Genomic DNA, 24173 nt, shown 5'->3' with positions numbered 1-24173 from the left:
CTTTCCCCAACAAGGGGAAAAGGAGTGCTTAGTCAAAGGGCACAAAAGGGCAGGGGTCTAGGCTGTGTAGCAGGCGAGGGGAGAGATTCAGGGGAGAGGGGATAGGAGCAAAGGAAGTAGACAAAGAAAGAAAGAGTACTAAATGGGAACAAACATCATCAGTTTGGGGCACAGACTGTTTTCTCTCTGTGGCCATGAGTTTGCCCCATCTCTAAGATAAAAGCCTAGCACAGGCCATTCCAGAAGCTTTGCCATCCAGAACATGACGCACACAGCATAGGTTCTCCAGGACGATCAGAATGAAGATAAAGTGGCACAAGACGTGGGAAGTGATGGTGTGCACTGTGCCTCCCTTTTCTGAGGCCAGCGCATCTGAGATTGTTATTCCCTAGTTTCCAGGGAGAGGGTAGGAGTGCTGGAGGGTCCGATGAGATTTTCGATGATTAGTGGTTATGGGTGGGCAGCCGCCATCTTGAGGACAGGCTCCCGGTAATGGTGGTGTGATGGGGTGTACTGCACCTCCTGTTTCAGAGGCCAGTGCGACTAGGCTTTATGATACAATTTAAATTTTGAGAACGGAAGGACCATTGATTTTGAAAACACCAGTGCAGTGCATTGTAGACATTGGAGTCTGTTGTGATGGATGTACATACCGGAATACAATAATGAAAAATAGCGAACATGAATGGGGATAATCGTAATTAATATGATTCTTAAATTAAATAGAAACCTACGTGGAGTACTATGGCAAGATTTCACAAGTCTTCAAAACCATCACAAGGTTGCTTTAAATGCCAATGAAACTAAAGTCTCTCTACAGTGTTGATATATGGAGACCCTAAAAGGACGGGCACCTGAGTGCTTGACATTGTGCATATTATTAAGACCTAAGGTAGGTCGAAACGCGTTATGCTACATATCCCTCAAATAAAATATGTTGTTTATTATTGACCGGTTTGGTGGGCTCGTATTTGCACTGTGGAAGCTGCGGTGTGGTTTGTTATTATATATATATATATATATCTCCATCCCCAGGTTACGGTTATGCCGGCATGCTTCCAAAACGCGGGTGGTGCACGTAAAAGAGCTAGCGCCTGTTAAATGCCACAAAAATCTTTCCATATTTGTGAAAGAAACAGCACTCTGGGGCAGAAGTAATCCATGTTAGTTTATTTAATCAGGCTATTCTGGGCAGGACGTGATTCGGCTACACAGTAGCCATGATCACCTGATCCCAGTGTTAGATTTATTCCCTGCACTCAAGGTTCCCTTCTAGAGGGGACCCCTGAACCAAACCAACCTCTGGTGGATTTCTGACTGGTGACCACCAGCCTGCCACCACAAGACAAGTTTCTGGACCCCTGGGGTGGGAACCTTCGTTCCCTGGGCCCAGGAAACTAAGCCTTTCCTTGGAGGCTCCCCAGGTCATGAAGAGCCATCTGTGGCAGGGGAGCTTCAAAGCCCTTGCTGTCTTTGCAAAGTGACCCCCAGCCTCTCCTGCTATAAAGAGCAGGCTACCTTCCTATCTTCCCACTTTTTGGCGGGAAGACAGGCAAAAACAAGTAGACCAGCCCAGAAGGTGTGCCCACCTCTGCCAACCCCTCCCTTCAGATGGGGGAGGCGAGGTGAAGCCCATTCTTCTGTGCCTGCCATCTTGCAGATGACAGGCACCCTCCAATTAGGGATAGTGCCCACAAACATGTGAGGTGAGTATCCTAAGGGTGTAGTCACCCTAAGGACAGTAGAGGCTACCACCTCAAGACCACTAAAACTCCCACTAAATACTGTATTTAGGGGCAGCCCTGAACTTAGACTTCAGATTCGACTCAAGAAGAAGAGGAAGGACTGAAGAGCCGTGCTGCAGAAGAAGAGGACAATGACAACTGCTTTGGCCCCAGTCCTACCGGCCTGTTTCCTGCTTCAGAACCCCTACAAGCTGAAACCGGCGTGTCCCACAGCCAGCAGCCACCAAGTACCCCGGGGACCTGCCCTGAATTCCCAAAGGACTCTGATCACTCGTGGACACCAGATTTGTCCAACAGCAACCCAAGCCAGGACTCCAGATTCAGCTGGAATTTCGGGTCCTCACCACTCTGCACCTGACACCAACGGCCCAAATCCGATGGTCCAAAACCCCAGTGAGGTCCCCCTTGCAATCCTGACCTGGAATCACGCGTTGGACGACCTCCTCCGACCTTTCTTGACGCCTGCAGTCTCACCCTGAAGAGTCCCTCTGACCGGAACTGGTCAGAAGAACCCCACACGAAAAGACCCACCTGCACCTGCCACCCCTGAGTTGTGAGGTGCCTGACCGACAGTGTCCTGGTGTTCTGCAACTCTTCAACTTCATTCTCCAGTCGTTGGTTACCTTCATCCAGTCTTCTGGCTCCAGGCTGCAGTCCTTTTCCTCGACTGACAACCTCCATAGGAAACCATTGGGCTCCCGACACCTCTTAAGTACCCTTTACCCAGCGACCACTGGTGGTGTGGACTTGGTGCTCACCTGGGACCCCTTTGTCCTTACCTTAACCCCAGGAGCTTGCCTCCAAGACCAAGTGGCCTGCCCATGAGCAGCCCCTAAACTAGGTACCCCTAGCCCCATTGGCTAACATTGGTGTGCTGCAATCTGCACCCAGATGCCCCTGTGCTGCTGGTGGTGCACCTTGAGTGCTAACCTGAGCCTTGGGGAACTTTGATTTCACCCCCCAAAACTCAGTTACCAAAACCGTTTACTTACCTGCAAACCTAACACTTCGTTTTTCTCCATCGGATTGTGTGGTGGGTTTTTCGTGTTGAACCTGTTTTTTGTACCATAACAAAGTAACTTGGTGTCTGCCAAAGAGATAACCTGCTTGCTCGTGTCCTACACTACTCAAACTGTGAATAGTTAGTTTTGTGCAAAAGTTGAATGGTTACTGAAAAGTCACTAAAAAGTAATCCTAAAGTAATTATCAGCATTCTGAAGAGCTTACATCTAATTTTCTTGACTGCAAAGTAATTTGTATGCTCCTACAAAACCAGTACATACTGTATCTTGAAAAGTATCACTGTATTTAAAGTATCCCTTACCTTCTACTGAGTAAATCATAGGTCTACTAATATTGATTTTATTTTGGTAGTTCTACGAATATTGATTTTATTTTGGTTACTACCCCCCTCAGCGATAGGTGCTGATATTTAGATGCACAATTTACGACCTATTACGATCATGCGATCCTAACATGTGAGCTCTCCCTTAACCTTAAGGAAGTAATTATTCAACAGGAAATAGACCTACCATTATTATCCAGACGCAATGGTTACCAATTACGATGGGCTGAGATAGTCAAGCTTAGCCTTTCCCCTGAAGTAATATGGTCTACTTATGATAACATTGTGCGATGTCTAGATCTAGGTAATTCCCCTTTAGCCTTGGTATCCTCCTTTACTGAACTCTTAGGACAGATAAAAGTGGTACTTACCCGGAGCAAAAAAGAGAAAGCTGTAAAGGCCAAGGGATGGTTTGATTCTCCCTGTTCGAAAAAGTGGAAGGCTCTCTTGACAGCGTTGAGAGCTAAACCCAGAAACCAACCCGCAATCATCTCACTTCGAAGTGATTATAAATATGCTAGACAGGAAAGGGAGACGACCATGAGGGAGGAGGCCTGGCTCAAACTTGAACAGGCTTCAACTAAGGGCAGTAGTAAAGATTTTTGAGAGGTAATTAATTGCCCCTTACTTTAAAAGGCAAATGGATTCTACTCTGGATACCAATGTTGGAGAGGACGACTGGGTGGAACATTTTGGAAACATCTTTCCGCCCAGTGATCCACCCGTCTCACAATGTAAATTCTCAGCTGATTCAACTCATGTGCATTTAACATTTACGCTGGAGGAAGTAAGGAGTGGGCTAGAGGTGTGCAGAGCGGGGAAGTCCCCGGGTCCCGATAGATCTATTTCAGGCGAATGAAGACCTGTGGGCTCCCCTATTAACCAACGCTTTTAATAACATCGCAATAACGGGCCGGCCGTCCTCGTGGTCAACCAGTGTGATGGTTCCGATCTACAAAAAGGGCGTCAAGGGCAATCCCAAAAACTATAGACCAATTTCTCTTATCGATACTACAGCGAAACTCATGGGACGCCTTCTTCTTGTGAGATTGGAGACATGGGCACTGGACAGGGATATTTTAACACGTTCAGCGCGGCGCGAATTCTCGCGCTGTGCTGAAGGTTCTAAGAAACGGGCGTGGCCGTGACGGAACGGTTCCGTCATAAGCACAGCCCAACCGGCGCTCGTGACGGAACCGTTCCGTCACAAGCATCGAAGGGGTTAATGCAAACCCAATATGGGTTTCAGCGAGAGATGGGGATAGTAGACCAGTGTCTAAACCTCGCAAGTAAGGCTGGAATTCGGGCTACAAAACCAGAAATATAGGAGCATGAGCGGCTTCATAAAACTGTGTCACAAGTTAAGATCTGCAGATCCGGATTCAATGGATTGGCTAAACTGGGAAGCCATAAAAAATCAAGGAGTGACTGGAACCCTTTGCCCTTGGGGAAAATACCTGAAAACCTGCGTGAAAGAGCTGGGGTTGGAAGGAACTTGGGAATCTGTGAAGGACAAAGCAACCATAAGTAGTTTAGCCAACAAGGCAGCAAGGACGAAATCTTTTCAAGAAGACAAAGCGTTACTTCTCAAGCGGCGACATGGCTGGACCATAATCAACTCCTTCAAAGCTGGACGACCGCACGCATATTTAACCTCTCATTTTAACGTGCATATAAAAAGAGCTTTTACAGCCTATAGGTTGGGAATGCACATTTCGAAAGACTTAGTACCATCGTGGAAAGGTAAACATCAGACTGAGAGTTGTAGACTTTGTGGCTACAAAATGGAATCATTAGCCCATTTCTTGTGCGTCTGTCCGGCTCTCCTGGCACAACGTCAAAGATTACTAAAACAGATCTGCAACGAGTTAAAAATCCGCACCTGTAGGCAAGCGGTAACTTATTGGCTAGGAGGGAGTTCAATTATTTTGGCATGCCGGGGAATAAAATTCCTGGCAGAAGTGAATTAACACGGTGAAATAAGCGGTGTAATATCTCTGCCTTGATCCCAATGACTGGTAACCTTTGCACAAACACTTAATAAAATTCTGACCTCTTAAAGACGGTGGGAGTTTCCCTGGAAGAAACCCGTTTTAACTGTGTTATACCATTTTAACAAAGGAAGAGTCCAATCTTTTCTAGTAGCATATATTTTTAGGTCTCGCCTGTCGATGCGCATGCGCATCGAGCAAGCGAGACTATGGGGGCTTATCCACTCTTTATCCACTGCAAGGAATCGTGGCGATTCCTTGCAGTGCCCGTGACTTTTAAGCTCAATGCGCATGCGCATTGAGCTTAAAAGCGCGTGCACGTCCGTCTTGTTTTACCCGCTCCGCCCCCTCCCCTTCCCGCCGTGTCGCATTTCTCCTCCCCCCCTCCCCTCTCTTCCCTCCGTCTTGTTTGTTTATTTTACCCGCTCCGCCCCCTCCCCTTCCCGCCGTGTCGCATTTCTCCTCCCCCTCCCCTCTCTTCCCTCCGTCTTGTTTATTTATTTTACCCGCTCCGCCCCCTCCCCTGCCCGCCGTGTCGCCGTGTCTCCGATCCTTTCGCTTGAGGAGAAAATAACGGTAATTTACAAGCCAGTGTAATGACGCCACACATATAAACCAACAATTTCGCAAGAAAACGTCCAGCTCAGACTCCTGCAATCATAGAATAGACAACTAAATAGCACGGATCACAGACTCATTGAGGAAGTGGCCAGACCATCCTCAACTTAGTCACCAAACTGCAAACCCTACTCTCCTCCTCCTACTCTCCTCCCCCCCTCCCCTTATCTGGCCTTCCCTCCGTCTGTTCCCTCTCCCCGCTCCGCCCCCTCCCCTGCCCTACCCCCCAGCAATTTGGCCTTACACTGCGGCGTCAGGAATGGCAGGCGTTGTTTCGTCTTCCTGTGCCACTCGTGCTGCTATACCGGCCCATCGTCTGTCTCCCTCCTCGCCCCGTCGCTGTATCGCTCGTTACCCACGCTGCGTGGGGAGAAGGGGCAGGAGTTGCTTTTCGGAAACTCCCAGATCTCGCTACTTTTCTGTGGTCTTCGTTTCCGCTTGGGTTGGGAACGTACCTTGCTGGCATACACCTCTTGGGGCACGGATTTCTTTCACCCATACTCTGGGAACGGCCTGCCAGTAGTACTGCTCACCCCCTTCAGCAGGCATTTTCCTCCACGGCACACGCAGAGGTGCTGGCGCCGCTCCCGTCAGCCGCGGGCGGCATGCTTTGACTTTCTGCTCTGACCCCCACTGCAGCAAATTCTTTCAGTTCACTGCTGTGCTTGAAAAAAACCTTATCATCACCGGAATGCACATAATAAAAGAGGGGCACCTTTTATTATAAGTGTGCACATAGACTTTTTTGTGCTAAGTGCAAATTGCAACTTTTCAATAAATATTTTACTCTGAGTGATAGAAGGGGCTCTGTTAGTAAAAAGCTGTTACGTACTTTAGGATGCAATTTAATCACTTGTTGAGTAACATTTTAAACCCCTCACCCTCCCTCACCCTCACCCACACTCACCCTCACTCACCTTCAACACCTCACCCTCACTCACCCTCACCCACACTCACCCTCACTCACCCTCAACGCCTCACCCTCACTCACCCTCAACACCTCACACTCACTCACCCTCACCCTCTCTCACCCTCTACCCTCACTCACCCTCAATACCTCACCCTCACTCACCCTCACCCTCACTCACCCTCACCCTCACTCACCCTCACCCTCACTCACCCTCACTCACCCTCACTCACCCTCACTCACCCTCACCCTCACTCACCCTCAACCCCTCACCCTCACTCACCCTCAACCCCTCACCCTCACTCACCCTCAACCCCTCACTCACCCTCACCCACCCTCACCCACCCTCACCCACCCTCACCCACCCTCACCCTCACTCACCCTCACTCACCCTCAACCCCCTCAACCCCTCACCCTCACACAGTGCAATAGGTCTCGGAGCATTTGAGTTAGAGCTTTTAGAAATGTTTATGGCTTTTTTTTTTTTTAATTCTTTAGCATTGGCTACAGGAAACAAAAATGCTAAAGATTTACAAAAAAACCCATAAACAATTCTAAAAGCACTAACTCTAATGCTGGGAGACCTATTGCATTTCCAATGCTTGTTGTATCATAATATTGACATGTGGAAATTGTAATGATTTTAATTAATTATGCAATAAACCTCTTTTGACTTTTGACTCTTTAATTATGGATAAATACACCAAGGCGAAGAGTGGGAAACTGTATCTTGATTTTATGGATTTATCTTCGGCATTTGATTGTGTTTTCCACTCTAAGCTCTGTTGTTTAATGGGAGATATGGGAATTGATCGGGCCATAATTGATTTCATTCGCCAATTGTACTATAACGCTTCGGCATGCGTTCGTTAAGGGAAAATTGGTGAATGTACCCGTTATTTTAACATCACTAGAGGGGTAAGGCAAGGCTGCGTCCTCGCCCCATTTCTCTTCTCTATTTACACTAATGGGGTCGAGAGGGCCCTTGCGGATGCAACCTTGGACGTCACTGTTTCAGGTTCAAAACGGCTGCCGATTCTTGCCTATGCGGATGATGGTGTCCTGATGGCTAGAGCAGGGCTAGTTCTCCAGTCCCTTATTACAGCTTACTCGTCATATATGGCTTCGCTGGGTTTGAAAGTAACCCAGTCCAAGTCATTTGTAATGGTCGTTGGAGCTGTTAAGAGAGAAGCAGCTATATTTTATTATGGATTCTGGTCTAATTTCTGTGGTTGAAGGATGATTCCCTTACTTAGGGGTATTATTCGACAATAAACATGCATGGGCACAGGAAGAGCCTTGGGGATGGAGAGCAGTGTAGGAGCAATAAATAAAATCTATTTCCAAAAAATTGGGGGCAAAACCATTAATTCCCAAAAAAATAATCTATTATGCCAAGGCAAAGTCGGCAGCTACCTATGGAGCTGGGGTATGGGGTATGGCATCTATTGAGCCATTGCAAATTATCAAAAACTATTTTTTTAAATCTGTGGTCTCCCTCCCAGAATCATTCTCGAACTATCTAGCCCACATGGAACTTGGTCTGTTGGACATTATGGACTTTATCAGACTGGCCCCCCTTCAGCTTTGGCTTACCATCTGGCGCAGGGACACAGTGACCCTAACCCAAAACATAATTAGAGATTTTTTAAAGATGGATAACCCCGGCAGGATTAGGTGGTTGAAATATGTGAAACAGGAGTTAACCACCCTGGGCTTGGCGGAGCTTTTTGAAATCCCTACAACCTGCAAAAAGATGTCCAAACAGAAGTTGTCAGAAAGGAAAGGAATTATTGTAAGCAGGCAGCCCTCATGTACCAATTAACACCACCATTGTTAGAGGGAGGATATTTTTACTTGGTAGATATTCCCATTGCCCACCACAAATTCATCCTGCTGAGGTTCCGTCTGAGCCTAGTACCTTTAATGTTAGGGTTCCCAGAGAGGACTTTTAAACACTGAATTGTCCCTCTGTCCTTGTGACTCAAAATCTCCTCAAAATGACCTCAACATTTTATTGTTTTGTGGGTTTTTATCAGAGAGAAAGAAATCAATGTATTTTACCCATTTTAAAGCAATACCATTTTAAGCAATGTTGGGTTGCCTTATACTTTTTTAAATCCTTGCTTGGTCCTTAAGTGTGTTTTTCATTAGCGTCATTTTTGTGGGCTTGTAGAAACAAAAGGAGACGTGCAACTGTAAAAAGGTTATGGATCGTTTTATTTTATTTTATTTTTTCTTTAACTGATATGGCTCATAACTTCATTGAAGAATGGATAGGTGTGTAAAGGTATATCCATTTGAGAGATAAATTAATTTTATTGCTTTCTTTTTCTCATTTGTGAAATGTGTATATCACTTTTTTTTCTGTAACACTGTGAATACTTGCCAGGTACTTTTATGATCTTAAATGCAAAGGTCGAATAAAGTTTTAGAACGAACGAAAAGTATCACTGTATTTAAAGTATCCCTTACCTTCTACTGAGTAAATCATGGTTCTACTAATAAAAATCACAATGTATCAACTTTTTATATAAACAATTAGTCTGAATTCAGTCTTTGAGTGTGTGACATCATTTCTTGCCTGAGAGTGTTCAACAAATGCTTAACACTACCCTCTGATAAGCCTGACTGCTCAACCACAAAATCACAATGCCATAAAAGAGAGTAAGGTATTATCTACTTTAGCCTCTGCTATACCTCAGGGGATCCACTGGACTCTGTGCACACTATACCTTATTTGGTATAAAATATAAGTAGAGCCAGCTTCCTACAATACTGCTTTACCATGATACATTTGATGTTCAAGGCTTTCTTAATAGACAAATAACATATCCCTCCTCCCCCAGGTGGTAAATACAAAGTTGCACCCTGCCAGCATGCCTTTTTAATCTATTAGGCAAGGGGCATGCCGGCCCTTTTGAAATCTGGCGCAGGTGCCCCTTAAGGGGTAGATCTTTTACGGGGGAGGTATGAAGGAGGAGATGGAAGGGGGTGGACATCCTTTTGTAATGCTGTTATTTTTTTCACCATTTTTGAGGTGAATTACTGTGGTATAAACACGACTATCTACCCTTTGGAAAGTTTTGGATGGACAGAATGGTTTAATTAAAGCTTTGAGCTCTCTGATACCTATCATCAACATGGTAAATTCAGACCTCAGTCAGATTCACCACCTCTGTTTGGAGACCTCACAGAGTATGAGCAAGTTTATGAGAGCTCCGATTCTAACCTGCTTTATCAACAAGAGCAGCTGATTGCAAAGGAGGTGCATGCAAGGCGGGCAGAGGAAGAGCCTCAGCTGTCTTTGGTGGGCCTTCTAATGAATCCAAAGCCCGCACAGGGCTCGCTAGGGGTAAAAATGTGTTTACGCAGATTAATGAGGGTGAAAGAGGAACAGGCACAGTCATAATATCTCCTGATACAGTTTGGTGCAGGATAGGCGTTGAATCAGTGTCGTCCCCAGCAGCCTCTACTGCAACAATGTCCAGAACATAATTTGAAGTTTAAGGAACCTATGGTGACTGTTTTGTATTCTTTTTTTGTGTTGTTTAGAAAGCTAGAAGGCACTTTCTTCAGCAGTTGGGATGATTGGGCACTACAGTCATCGACACCTCCCAGAAAATGTTCTACTACTTCTATTAGATTATCAATGTCCTTTAGAGTTAAGCTATCCAGTGGATTACCAAGGGACGGGCTCGTGTTTGACTTGCGGTTTTTGACCCTTTTCCCCTGAAGGGTCTCTTTCGCTTTGCGCTTCACCCATGGAGAGAGACATTTAAAAACTCAAGCAACTAATAGTTAGGTACAAAGTATGGCAGTTGTAGCAGGTAAGTTTAGGCATTTCAGGGAGGACTGCATGGAATCTGGCCAGAGAAATCAGCTTATCTAGTATTGCATTATCACTGCCAGCCCACAGCTCAAGAGGTCAGTAGCCAACAATACTGCAACACTTTATGCAATGACGTGAGGGCACAGAAAGGCAAATTGTCTTATCCCTGGCTGATGGTTTATCCTTGCAAAGGAGCTAAGAAGGGCGTCCCTGCCCCTTCCTGGCGTTGACGGGCGCAGGACGGGCCCGCCCTTGGAACAGGCGCGGCCCATGCTTCAGGACCTCCTTAGGCACTTTAAAGTGCAGTGATGAGGCTGTGTAGCTGCAGTGACAAAGACCCCACCTCCAGGCCCTTAGGTTTTGGGGACTTGGATTTCCTACTGCTTGCGTCCTCCATACAACACTTCACCTCATTCATGTAGGACAGAATGTTTTAAATCAACATCAAATGAAATGCTCTGTAAGGTCCAGGCTCCTTAGCCTTCCATGATGCGTCATATAATATGGGGGATGAAGAGGGTTGATAAAAAATATATTCTTTTTCAGGGTGTTCATCTCACAGAAGTTTGTGCATTTCTTTTGGTTGTTAGCAAGTGTGGAAAACAGACCCTGCATGTTTATTTTTAGTACCAGATTTGGGGAATGTAAATAATTCCCTTTCTACAGACCAACGTTCATATTTCCAGTCAGTTCGTAAAAAACTTGCACTAGAGTTTACCCAGTCCCAGTTTTATTCTTTGATATCTGATGCTTGTAGGTTTGTTATTACTGCTGTAAATCCAGGATTACTAGTCCCAAAAAGCAAAGACAACCAGATTGGATTAACTACCTGTATGTGACTTGGTACAATTTGACATTTCCATTAGCTCCTTTTTTTTTGGCTAGTCTGAACTTCCTGACGTACAACAAAGACAAAGTACCCAACTTCTGAAACCGTGATCTGTTTATTCTCTCTGCGAGATCCTTCTATGCCACTGTGTTCTGTCAATGTAGTGATTTTGGTTCCATGGTTCATCACAACATTTAGTCCTACATCTTTTCCTGTGGACAGTTCCAGTTTTCTGTTTTGCAAATCTTGTTTTTCTCCAGGTGTATCTCAGCTGATCTTCATTTTGTAACTCAGAAGAAGCATTAATATAAATCAGCAAGCATGCATTATGCATCTCAGCCGATGTTTAGTCGGCCCACAACATGACAGCCTAAGCAGTTTGTTGGGAGAACCCTGGTACTTTAAAGACCTTGCTAACCGTAAACATTCCATCTGTAGACAAGAAATTAGAAGTAAAACAGTACTTCCGATGACCTCCTGAAACTAGTCATTCTGCTCATCCCACAGACAGCTCCTCATATCAGACACAGCAAAGTACTATACCAGCACCAATAATGAAGTCACCAGCATAAACAGAACACTTTTCAAGACAATCAAACAATGCATCACCCAGTCTGACCCTATTACCCTACACTCCACAGACATGTGCAGTGCCATAAATCTCTTCTTCAATTAAAAAGTAATGAAGATCGACAACGGCAAGCTGCTTCTCTTCTTACGCCCACCCCTTCTCTTAGAATTGCCACAGTGGTCATCCTTCAAAGCCCTGTCTCTCACAGATCCTGCTGATGCACTCAATCCCTCAAAGCAACTTCCTGTGAATATGTCTTACCCTTGTGCTTCACCAAAGCTGTCTCCAGGGAAGCTCTGTCATTCCCGCTCACCATTGACAATGCCCCCCTCACTGAAGGCATTAGAAAATGCATGTACTCTCAGAGAGTGCTTAAACAGAAAGAAAAAAGTAGAGCCTAAAAAAGCCAGCAGTGGAAGGGCATGATAATGTGCCCATGCTCTAGGGGTGGAACAAACGCAAGAAGAGTAAGGAAAGTGCACACAGCTAACAAATAAGAAGCAAGCAAATGACAATGAAACCAACCAATGGGGAAGCAATGGGCCTACTGTAAAATAACAACATGTCTCACAACAGACAGAATATTAGCTGTCTCAGACGAGACCTAACCAGCTACCTCTCCTATCTCACATTGACTGCATTGCCCTTGGACACTGTAAATCGCTGCCCTGTCTTTTCATCTAGGATAACTTTATACAAATACAACATGCATACACACAAGGGCTTGGGGGTGAGGCGAACAATTGACATAACTAGCTGTGGTGCTTTTCAACTTGACCTTAGTATGTTGCTGTGTTTTAAGGCACAGTTCCGCGGGCATGATGTTACTTTCAGCATGAGCTGTGGGGTCAGTGCAGCTCACCAGGCTCTGGGGCTACAAATTAGTAAAGTGCAGCAAATGAGCTGTGGCTCAGCACTCATCATGGAGCACAACTGAAAGGGACTTTGGGGTGCAGCCTTTCAAGAGCCTGAGATGATTATGTGAGGGAGATTATGGTGTGGCTTTGTGAGTGAGGTCGGGGTACCCCTCATTGATGACTGTGGAGTGTTGATTCAGTGCTGAGTTCACATTGTCAGGTGTATGGGTTAGCATGGCTGGGAGAAGTGAACAAAGAGCATGTAAAGTGATGGTGGGATATATGAAATTAACCCTTTTGTTGGCTATAGTGTCTAACTACACATTGGTGGTCTATGTCTGGTAACTAGAAGAAAGAATATATCTCACTGTGGACAGCATGCACTCCGAATCCAATTGCTGGTTCGGGTCTAATGGAGGTAGAACTGTGTTATTATATGGATCCACCTCCCTAAGCTCTGATATAAAATTCAATTTCTTCTACAGGCTGGCACTGTGCAACACTAGATTCCTGCAGCTGTGTACAGAGACAGAAGAGCGGTTGCGGCCACTGGCCTACACTCTACGCTACTGGGCCAAACAGAAGTTGCTCGCAGGTAAGAGGCATTTTGTACTTGTCTTTCCTCTACCAGAGAGGGAAGGAAATAGAGGGAATAGAGTGGATGGGAGACATCCAGACCACAGGTGAGGAAATAAAGTGGACTTTCTATACTTGGGAGTTTGTTAAGATATTTGCTGTAGCACCAAAAGGGTTCTTTTTAAATTACGTGATATAGAGATTGTAATCAAGTATGCAAAAAATAGATTTTTCAGCCAGTTTGATGGGGATCTTCAGAGAATAGTTAGTAATAGTATAGTCTCTGACTGGTGTAAGGGAGTTTCACACATGGATGATCGTTAAAAGAGACCAAAACCCAGCATCTTGTTTGTACAGAGCAAGGAATCTAAACACTTCTGCAATGTGCCATACTGCAGTTTACAAAGCAGTAAGTCTAATTGAGCTTTAAAGGTTGCATGTAAAGTTGAACATAAGAAGTAAATTTACCCTCGTCAAGTCCACATTTAAGCCTTATTTAGAATATTAACCTCAGATTTAGACAGTCAATTAAAAAAAATATACAAGTGAATTTCAAAATGCTTATAAAGAGGACACAACTTTTTTACTTGAATAATAACAAAATGTATAATTTAGTTTATTTCAGAGTAAATTGGCAAGGGTTTCAATGTTTTTTTTAACCTGCGGCTCAAAACCAAGTTAAGTTACGATTCCCAACGATTGGAAGAAAGTTGACAGTAGCCTGATTGTCAGGATCCTGTGAGAGACTGGCAGTAGCTCCTTTTCCTGTGGTGCATTGCTTATAAACACATTGGAGCAGAAGGCCATTCTAAAAGGACAAACAAAGTCTCTCGTAAAAATTCAACCTGACCCCCACGCAAGAATGTAACAATTCCACAAGCGAGTCTTATTGGGTCAAAAATGACAGGCTGATCCATTAAAATAATCCACATTTCCAGAAGGTGAAATAATAATAATAATAATATACAGAATTGTAGATGGGTAACACTGATTTATGGGGGATGTTTTTCTCCAAGGGGCTCCGAGTGACATCAAATAGAGAACGATAACCAAGCTTGAGTTGCCTGTTATCACTCAGAAATAAGTCCAAGATGAAAAACATCCCTGTAATTCACATTTTATCAATCTATAATTTTAATCAGTACATGCCTCTGCCCCTTCAAAAAAATCATCAGCCCCTGCTTCCAACATATATGCAGGAGTAGAGTAATGGGGCATATAAAAATTAAAAAAGGTTTTTAAAAAACATTGCCTACACCTCAACCACCCTCGTCATATCACCACTCCCTTCCCCAAAGTAAAAAAGAAATACCTCATCTTTTGCCCCTCCCAACCTCCTCCACCCATCTCTAAATATAACAAATATTTACAATGCAATGGTCTCGCATTGTTAAAGTTAGAGCTATTGGCATTGCTCATGACATTATTTTTATTTATGTTTTTGTTTTTAAAACATATAAATAAATGGCATTGTCATTTACAATGCCAATAGCTTAATCACTTGCGAATGCGAGACCTATTGAATTTGCACCCACACACAGAGCCACACACACACACAAAGCCACCCACACACACATACAGAGCCATCCACACAGAGCCACCCACACAGTCATTAACATAGAGCCACCCACACAAACACAGAGCCACCCACACAGAGCCACATACACACACAGAGCCACCCTCACACAGAGCCACCCACACATAGTCACCTACAAAAAAAGCTACCCACACAGAGCCACACACACACAGAGCCACACACACCATGGATACAGAGCACGGGAAGGCCTTAAAATGCAGTGCAGCACTGAAACTGTGCTCAGAAAATTATCTTTTGAACTGCACAGCATGCCATACAATTCAGAGGTTTACTAGGACCTACCTTATTTCTAAAACACAGCAAATGCATTTATTCAAGGTGAGGAAGGCTGCACTGTGTCTACAAGTGGGTTACCGTGGATAGGTGGTCTGTAGCAAATCCCAAAGCAACATACTGTTGCTGTGGTGCTTCAGTCCTGCCACAGGAAGGTTGTGGTTCAAAAAGAGTTTGCTTGCAGTTAAGAAAAACACATGTATGTTTCCCCTGTAAAACCAACATGCCAGAGGCTACTGCTTAGACTACTGCTGAATTGGTGAGGGGATGTGGCATAAGGGCCAGAGCTGTCAACTTTGTAACTGGGGAACTGGGTTCGGGTCTCTGTGTCACCTCAACATTCTGTGATTCTGTGCAAATCAATTATTCAACCAGGGCGAAAATACAAAGCTAAAAGTGAATGTGCTTTGTGTAATATAACTGTTGTTCATGTAAAGCACTCCACTACCTTCACATCGCGTTCGCGCTATATAAAACTGCAACAACAAAAAAGATAGACGCATGGTTTAATACAGGCGTTACATCACAAAACTAGTAACGTTTGCGAAAATAAAGTAACGTATCACCAGCACTTTCAACCGCGTGTGACATCACAGTAGTGACACCTCAAGACATTTGAAACAGAGCCTACCACAGGAGACAAATTGTCAAGATTGCATTGATTAGAATAACTTTAGATATTTTCCCAAAGTACTGGAGCAGCGACTAAACTTGTCATCCACACATAAAACAGCAAATATTTTAAAATTATTTTATCATTAAAATGAAATCATTAGCAGAATAGCAGAAGGTGCCGAAGGTCAAGTTTTAGCTTCAGGTATACACAAATGTACCTTTCCATGGTTGTGGAAGATGTATGGTATTAGGAAACACCCGGACAACCGTGGTGAATATAAAAAATATATCACAACAATTGATATCTGGGGGTCAGAAAGAGAAAGGAAAGTTTTGACAGTAGGATCCACTATACCAGACAGTAACAGTGAGAAATGATAAAAGAGTGGTCGAGTCAAGACTCAAGGGTACCAGGAGGGAAATATTATTCCCATCAGAAGCCACACTGTACCGCCCTTATTATCATCATATGGGATCTCCTTACCCAGGAGGCAAGACGGCCGGTAAATATTACCGTGACCGAGATGTAATATGAGGTATGAGAGCAGAACAGAGAAGTGTGGTAGTGGCTGCTGAAAAAAGCAGTGTATAGTGATGAAAAAAGTGAAGGGTACTAAAATTAGGTGAATGGGTGGTAAAAAGAATTTTAATAATAACCCCCAAACCCTAAGATTAAAAGGCAGGTGTAGGTGCAGGCTTTAAATAATAACCGCACTTAGTGGTCGACATGTTTCAGCATATTGTAAGATGTTCTTAATGCATTCCTCAGGACCTGTATATAATACACTACTGCTTTCAAAAAATAAATTAAAGGTGTCACCTGAAAGTCCAGGCGTGCTCAACCGTAAACTGTCAATGAAATGGTTAGGGATCCAACATGTAAAACAAAACGACAAACAAACAAACAAATAATACAATGCACGTTATTATTTGTATTCATTACAATATGTTCAATCATGCCTGATCGTTATTTCAGGTATGCACTCACCCTTATGTGTAGGCTGAGGAGCTTCACCCCACCTGGCTGCAGCGCAGGTAAAAGGAGCACCGCTCTGTGAGAAATCACATAACGTTTAATCGAGCGGTCAGTGATTAAACACTAACTCATTTGAGTAGCATAATAAACTTTGAGATGGCAGGTTAACTGGGCTATTTATAACCAGGCTGGGCGTGGGCGCCGTGTTCTGTCATGACTCAGGGGCAGTGACCACACGATGGGGATAGGTAATACGAAAGGGCCGTGCAGCGTCAGTTTGGAGATCGCTTAATATTTAAGTTACAGAAAAGCATCTAAGAGCGTGTCAATTTCAGAACGCGCACAAGGGAAAGAAAACCGCTACGCATTGTAAAGCGGCGTTCAGGGTGGAGAGAAGCGCTGCAGATGCTCGATGTCAGGCTGGCCTCTAGCGGCAAACACAAGCCGAGCGAGGCATCAGAAAACTACGCATAATGCGTTGGATCATGCGTTAGCTCACCTGGCCGTCGGCGTCTCCAGGCAGTCTTCAGTACTGCTCGGGGGGGCGCCGACCGCCGAGTGAGCCAATGTTTTGTTTGATTCACGGAACCAACGCGTTGACGAGCAGTCACGTGATAGTGAGACTGCTGGGAGTTGTAGTCCGCTCTAGGAACCAACTCTGTAGGACCAAATATGCTGGTACTACCAATGTCAAGTGTGGGTCGTAAGTGATGTACTGAGATGTGCAAATGTATATAAATGATTTTTACGAGTACATTATAAAAACATGGCCTTAACAGCATGACTCTGGGGCAGTGTGTACTATTGCGCAATGGATAGATGTTAAGTTACAGACGTCTACTAACAATGATGATAATATGAAAGCGCTCTTTAAGGGGATTGTTATGCGCCATTGGAGCTGATACACATATGCGCAGTGGATGTATAAGATGACTGTTGCTGCTGATGTTAATATTAATGCGCTTCAAAGGGGTTGTGATGCGCTATTAATACTTGCATATTTTGAAGGGAGGCAATGGAGACAGATTGCCAATGGGTATTATGTACAGTGCTAAGGTGTCAATGGGAGGAATATAATGATTACGCCCAATCAGAGGGACATCCAGGGTATGGGTTCATTGAGTCCCTCCTTGTCACTGTTGATGCGGTATACCCATTTCTGTTCTATCTTGAACAAGAACCTGCTTATATCTGCACATGAGTCTGGAATGTGCGGTTGTTCAAGAACTGTCCAGTAAAAATCTTCTGGACCATGGCCTTTCTCCAGGAAATGTGCGGTAAGTATGGTTGCTTGTTTGCGGCAACGCACCGTGCTTTTGTGTTCCTGGATGCGTGTGCGTACCTTTCTGGTAGTCATACCGACATACCGTAATCCACAAGGACATTTGATCAGGTATATCAGGTTACTGCTATTACAATTAGTAAACCTGTTCTGTGTCCATGGGCGATTAGTGCCGATGTCAACTTCTGTGGATTTATTAGTCTGAGGGCAGACAGAACAATTACCACATGGGTGGTGGCCAACCACAGCTGGTAAATCCCACAGGGTCCCCACTTGTCTCTCTCCTTTACTACGTGGGCGTGTATGAACCAGTTGGTCCTTCAAGTTGGGTCCTCTTTTATATGCAAACATGGGCTGGGGAATGTTGTCACCTCCCGTTTTTAAGATGGACCAGTGTTTCTTTATGATTTTCTGCAACTGGTTGGATCGGCTATTGAAGGTATTTACAAAGGCAATCCGGTCTGATTTTTCTTTCGGAGGATTGATTGCAAGGAGGGCATCCCTCTGGTTGTTAGAGGCCCTCTTTTTAGATCTCCGAATGATTTTCTTAGGGTATCGTTTCTCCTTTAGTTGTTCCTCCAGGTTTTTGGAGTGCGTTTCAAAAGACTCCTTCTTGGAACAGTTTCTTTGTACCCTCAAGAACTGGCCAAAAGGTAAATTGTCCCTCAGGGCTCTTGGGTGGCAACTGTCATACCGTAACAAAGCATTCCTGGCCATGGGTTTACGATATAACTCGGACTCAATGCCCGCTGGGGTTGCGTGTAGTCTCAGATCAAGGAATGCCAGTGAGGTTCTACTGTGCTCTATGGTGAACTTCAGATATTGGTTTACGTTGTTTAACCAACCATGAAATGATAGTAGTTGTTCTTCAGTGCCCCGCCATACTACAAGAATATCATCAATATAGCGTTTCCACACGTGTATTGATGATAGGTATGGGTTGGTGTTAGTAAAAACACTTTGTTGCTCAAAATGGTGCACGTATAGATTCGCCAGGCTCGGCGCGAAAACACTGCCCATGCTGGTCCCGGACGTTTGTAGATATAGCGTGTCTTCAAAACAGAAGTAGTTCTCTTTCATCGCCATTTCTGCAAGTTGCATTATGAATGGTATTGGTGTCATCGATTGATGGTTATTCTGCTCCAGAAGTGCTCCCACTACTTCTAGAGTCTCAGTTTGAGGGATCGAGGTGTATAGGGATTCGACATCGAACGATACTAAGATGTCAGTCTCCATATTGTATTGTATCGTCGGAAGAAGTCTTAGGACATCTTTGGTGTCTTGTAGAAAGGTGGGCATAGCTTTGACCATCGGGTTAAGGAAGTGGTCCACAAAAGTAGAGAGGGGTTCCAATACTGACCCAATGCCAGAAATAATAGGCCTCCCAGGTGGTGGCCTTATTGGCTTGTGGACTTTGGGCAAGCAATAAAAGTAAGGAATTGTAGGGTGTTGTGTGACCAAATATTGTCCCTCCTGTGAGGTTATCCATCCCTCACTCGTGGCTTCTTCTACCAAGGCACTTATTCTGTTTTGTAGACCTTCAGTAGGATCCGATCTCAGTGGTAAGTAGGATTTACGATCACTGAGTTGTCGCAGACACTCATTTCTGTACACTGTAGTGTCTAAGATTACAGTCGCTCCCCCTTTATCAGCCGGTTTTATGGTGATATTATCGTTGGCGGTGAGTGAGCGCAAAGCTTGCTGCTCATCTCTGGAGAGATTCATAAATGGCTTAACATCCTTTTTATATAGGTCCGTGACATCCTTTTCAACAGCCATTTCAAAGGTAAGGACTTTCGGCGGTAGTGTGGCACTGGGTGGATTAAATGAAGAAGGTCTCTTCAGACCAGTGTTAACGTCCATACAGGTGGTCTCCAAAGTAGTTGTTTTCGCAAAAAAGTAATGCAATCTTATCTTCCTGAAGAGCTTGGAAAGTTCAATTTGAGCCAAAAAGGGATCACCTCTTTGGGTAGCCACGAATCCCAAACCTTTATTCAGGAGAAGTTCCTCATTGGTAGACAGGGTATGTGAACTAAGGTTTATCACAAGGCCGGCTGGTTGCTTGTTCCCGCAGCGTCTTGGGGGACTTTCTTCCCGCTGCGTAGACCCATTCCCGATTGTCTACGCAGGGTCTACGCAGCGGGAAGAAAGTCCCCCAAGACGCTGCGGGAACAAGCAACCAGCCGGCCTTGTGATAAACCTTAGTTCACATACCCTGTCTACCAATGAGGAACTTCTCCTGAATAAAGGTTTGGGATTCGTGGCTACCCAAAGAGGTGATCCCTTTTTGGCTCAAATTGAACTTTCCAAGCTCTTCAGGAAGATAAGATTGCATTACTTTTTTGCGAAAACAACTACTTTGGAGACCACCTGTATGGACGTTAACACTGGTCTGAAGAGACCTTCTTCATTTAATCCACCCAGTGCCACACTACCGCCGAAAGTCCTTACCTTTGAAATGGCTGTTGAAAAGGATGTCACGGACCTATATAAAAAGGATGTTAAGCCATTTATGAATCTCTCCAGAGATGAGCAGCAAGCTTTGCGCTCACTCACCGCCAACGATAATATCACCATAAAACCGGCTGATAAAGGGGGAGCGACTGTAATCTTAGACACTACAGTGTACAGAAATGAGTGTCTGCGACAACTCAGTGATCGTAAATCCTACTTACCACTGAGATCGGATCCTACTGAAGGTCTACAAAACAGAATAAGTGCCTTGGTAGAAGAAGCCACGAGTGAGGGATGGATAACCTCACAGGAGGGACAATATTTGGTCACACAACACCCTACAATTCCTTACTTTTATTGCTTGCCCAAAGTCCACAAGCCAATAAGGCCACCACCTGGGAGGCCTATTATTTCTGGCATTGGGTCAGTATTGGAACCCCTCTCTACTTTTGTGGACCACTTCCTTAACCCGATGGTCAAAGCTATGCCCACCTTTCTACAAGACACCAAAGATGTCCTAAGACTTCTTCCGACGATACAATACAATATGGAGACTGACATCTTAGTATCGTTCGATGTCGAATCCCTATACACCTCGATCCCTCAAACTGAGACTCTAGAAGTAGTGGGAGCACTTCTGGAGCAGAATAACCATCAATCGATGACACCAATACCATTCATAATGCAACTTGCAGAAATGGCGATGAAAGAGAACTACTTCTGTTTTGAAGACACGCTATATCTACAAACGTCCGGGACCAGCATGGGCAGTGTTTTCGCGCCGAGCCTGGCGAATCTATACGTGCACCATTTTGAGCAACAAAGTGTTTTTACTAACACCAACCCATACCTATCATCAATACACGTGTGGAAACGCTATATTGATGATATTCTTGTAGTATGGCGGGGCACTGAAGAACAACTACTATCATTTCATGGTTGGTTAAACAACGTAAACCAATATCTGAAGTTCACCATAGAGCACAGTAGAACCTCACTGGCATTCCTTGATCTGAGACTACACGCAACCCCAGCGGGCATTGAGTCCGAGTTATATCGTAAACCCATGGCCAGGAATGCTTTGTTACGGTATGACAGTTGCCACCCAAGAGCCCTGAGGGACAATTTACCTTTTGGCCAGTTCTTGAGGGTACAAAGAAACTGTTCCAAGAAGGAGTCTTTTGAAACGCACTCCAAAAACCTGGAGGAACAACTAAAGGAGAAACGATACCCTAAGAAAATCATTCGGAGATCTAAAAAGAGGGCCTCTAACAACCAGAGGGATGCCCTCCTTGCAATCAATCCTCCGAAAGAAAAATCAGACCGGATTGCCTTTGTAAATACCTTCAATAGCCGATCCAACCAGTTGCAGAAAATCATAAAGAAACACTGGTCCATCTTAAAAACGGGAGGTGACAACATTCCCCAGCCCATGTTTGCATATAAAAGAGGACCCAACTTGAAGGACCAACTGGTTCATACACGCCCACGTAGTAAAGGAGAGAGACAAGTGGGGACCCTGTGGGATTTACCAGCTGTGGTTGGCCACCACCCATGTGGTAATTGTTCTGTCTGCCCTCAGACTAATAAATCCACAGAAGTTGACATCGGCACTAATCGCCCATGGACACAGAACAGGTTTACTAATTGTAATAGCAGTAACCTGATATACCTGATCAAATGTCCTTGTGGATTACGGTATGTCGGTATGACTACCAGAAAGGTACGCACACGCATCCAGGAACACAAAAGCACGGTGCGTTGCCGCAAACAAGCAACCATACTTACCGCACATTTCCTGGAGAAAGGCCATGGTCCAGAAGATTTTTACTGGACAGTTCTTGAACAACCGCACATTCCAGACTCATGTGCAGATATAAGCAGGTTCTTGTTCAAGATAGAACAGAAATGGGTATACCGCATCAACAGTGACAAGGAGGGACTCAATGAACCCATACCCTGGATGTCCCTCTGATTGGGCGTAATCATTATATTCCTCCCATTGACACCTTAGCACTGTACATAATACCCATTGGCAATCTGTCTCCATTGCCTCCCTTCAAAATATGCAAGTATTAATAGCGCATCACAACCCCTTTGAAGCGCATTAATATTAACATCAGCAGCAACAGTCATCTTATACATCCACTGCGCATATGTGTATCAGCTCCAATGGCGCATAACAATCCCCTTAAAGAGCGCTTTCATATTATCATCATTGTTAGTAGACGTCTGTAACTTAACATCTATCCATTGCGCAATAGTACACACTGCCCCAGAGTCATGCTGTTAAGGCCATGTTTTTATAATGTACTCGTAAAAATCATTTATATACATTTGCACATCTCAGTACATCACTTACGACCCACACTTGACATTGGTAGTACCAGCATATTTGGTCCTACAGAGTTGGTTCCTAGAGCGGACTACAACTCCCAGCAGTCTCACTATCACGTGACTGCTCGTCAACGCGTTGGTTCCGTGAATCAAACAAAACATTGGCTCACTCGGCGGTCGGCGCCCCCCCGAGCAGTACTGAAGACTGCCTGGAGACGCCGACGGCCAGGTGAGCTAACGCATGATCCAACGCATTATGCGTAGTTTTCTGATGCCTCGCTCGGCTTGTGTTTGCCGCTAGAGGCCAGCCTGACATCGAGCATCTGCAGCGCTTCTCTCCACCCTGAACGCCGCTTTACAATGCGTAGCGGTTTTCTTTCCCTTGTGCGCGTTCTGAAATTGACACGCTCTTAGATGCTTTTCTGTAACTTAAATATTAAGCGATCTCCAAACTGACGCTGCACGGCCCTTTCGTATTACCTATCCCCATCGTGTGGTCACTGCCCCTGAGTCATGACAGAACACGGCGCCCACGCCCAGCCTGGTTATAAATAGCCCAGTTAACCTGCCATCTCAAAGTTTATTATGCTACTCAAATGAGTTAGTGTTTAATCACTGACCGCTCGATTAAACGTTATGTGATTTCTCACAGAGCGGTGCTCCTTTTACCTGCGCTGCAGCCAGGTGGGGTGAAGCTCCTCAGCCTACACATAAGGGTGAGTGCATACCTGAAATAACGATCAGGCATGATTGAACATATTGTAATGAATACAAATAATAACGTGCATTGTATTATTTGTTTGTTTGTTTGTCGTTTTGTTTTACATGTTGGATCCCTAACCATTTCATTGACAGTTTACGGTTGAGCACGCCTGGACTTTCAGGTGACACCTTTAATTTATTTTTTGAAAGCAGTAGTGTATTATATACAGGTCCTGAGGAATGCATTAAGAACATCTTACAATATGCTGAAACATGTCGACCACTAAGTGCGGTTATTATTTAAAGCCTGCACCTACACCTGCCTTTTAATCTTAGGGTTTGGGGGTTATTATTAAAATTCTTTTTACCACCCATTCACCTAATTTTAGTACCCTTCACTTTTTTCATCACTATACACTGCTTTTTTCAGCAGCCACTACCACACTTCTCTGTTCTGCTCTCATACCTCATATTACATCTCGGTCACGGTAATATTTACCGGCCGTCTTGCCTCCTGGGTAAGGAGATCCCATATGATGATAATAAGGGCGGTACAGTGTGGCTTCTGATGGGAATAATATTTCCCTCCTGGTACCCTTGAGTCTTGACTCGACCACTCTTTTATCATTTCTCACTGTTACTGTCTGGTATAGTGGATCCTACTGT

At 44.6% G+C, this 24173-nt stretch overlaps 1 protein-coding gene across 1 annotated transcript in view; it reads left to right on the top strand.

Moving 5' to 3' along the window:
- TUT1 (terminal uridylyl transferase 1, U6 snRNA-specific) overlaps positions 1–24173 on the top strand; it is a 356703-nt gene that overhangs the window by 197243 nt on the left and 135287 nt on the right. Inside the window, exon 7 of the mRNA XM_086938188.1 lies at positions 13181–13290. Coding sequence (XP_086794314.1) covers positions 13181–13290 — 110 coding nt within the window. The remainder of the gene's footprint in view (positions 1–13180; positions 13291–24173) is intronic.

Source organism: Lissotriton vulgaris, chromosome 9 (genome assembly GCF_964263255.1).
Source record: "Lissotriton vulgaris chromosome 9, aLisVul1.2, whole genome shotgun sequence".
Classification (NCBI taxonomy): Eukaryota; Metazoa; Chordata; class Amphibia; order Caudata; family Salamandridae; genus Lissotriton; species Lissotriton vulgaris.
This window is presented reverse-complemented; position numbering and strand designations above follow the sequence as displayed.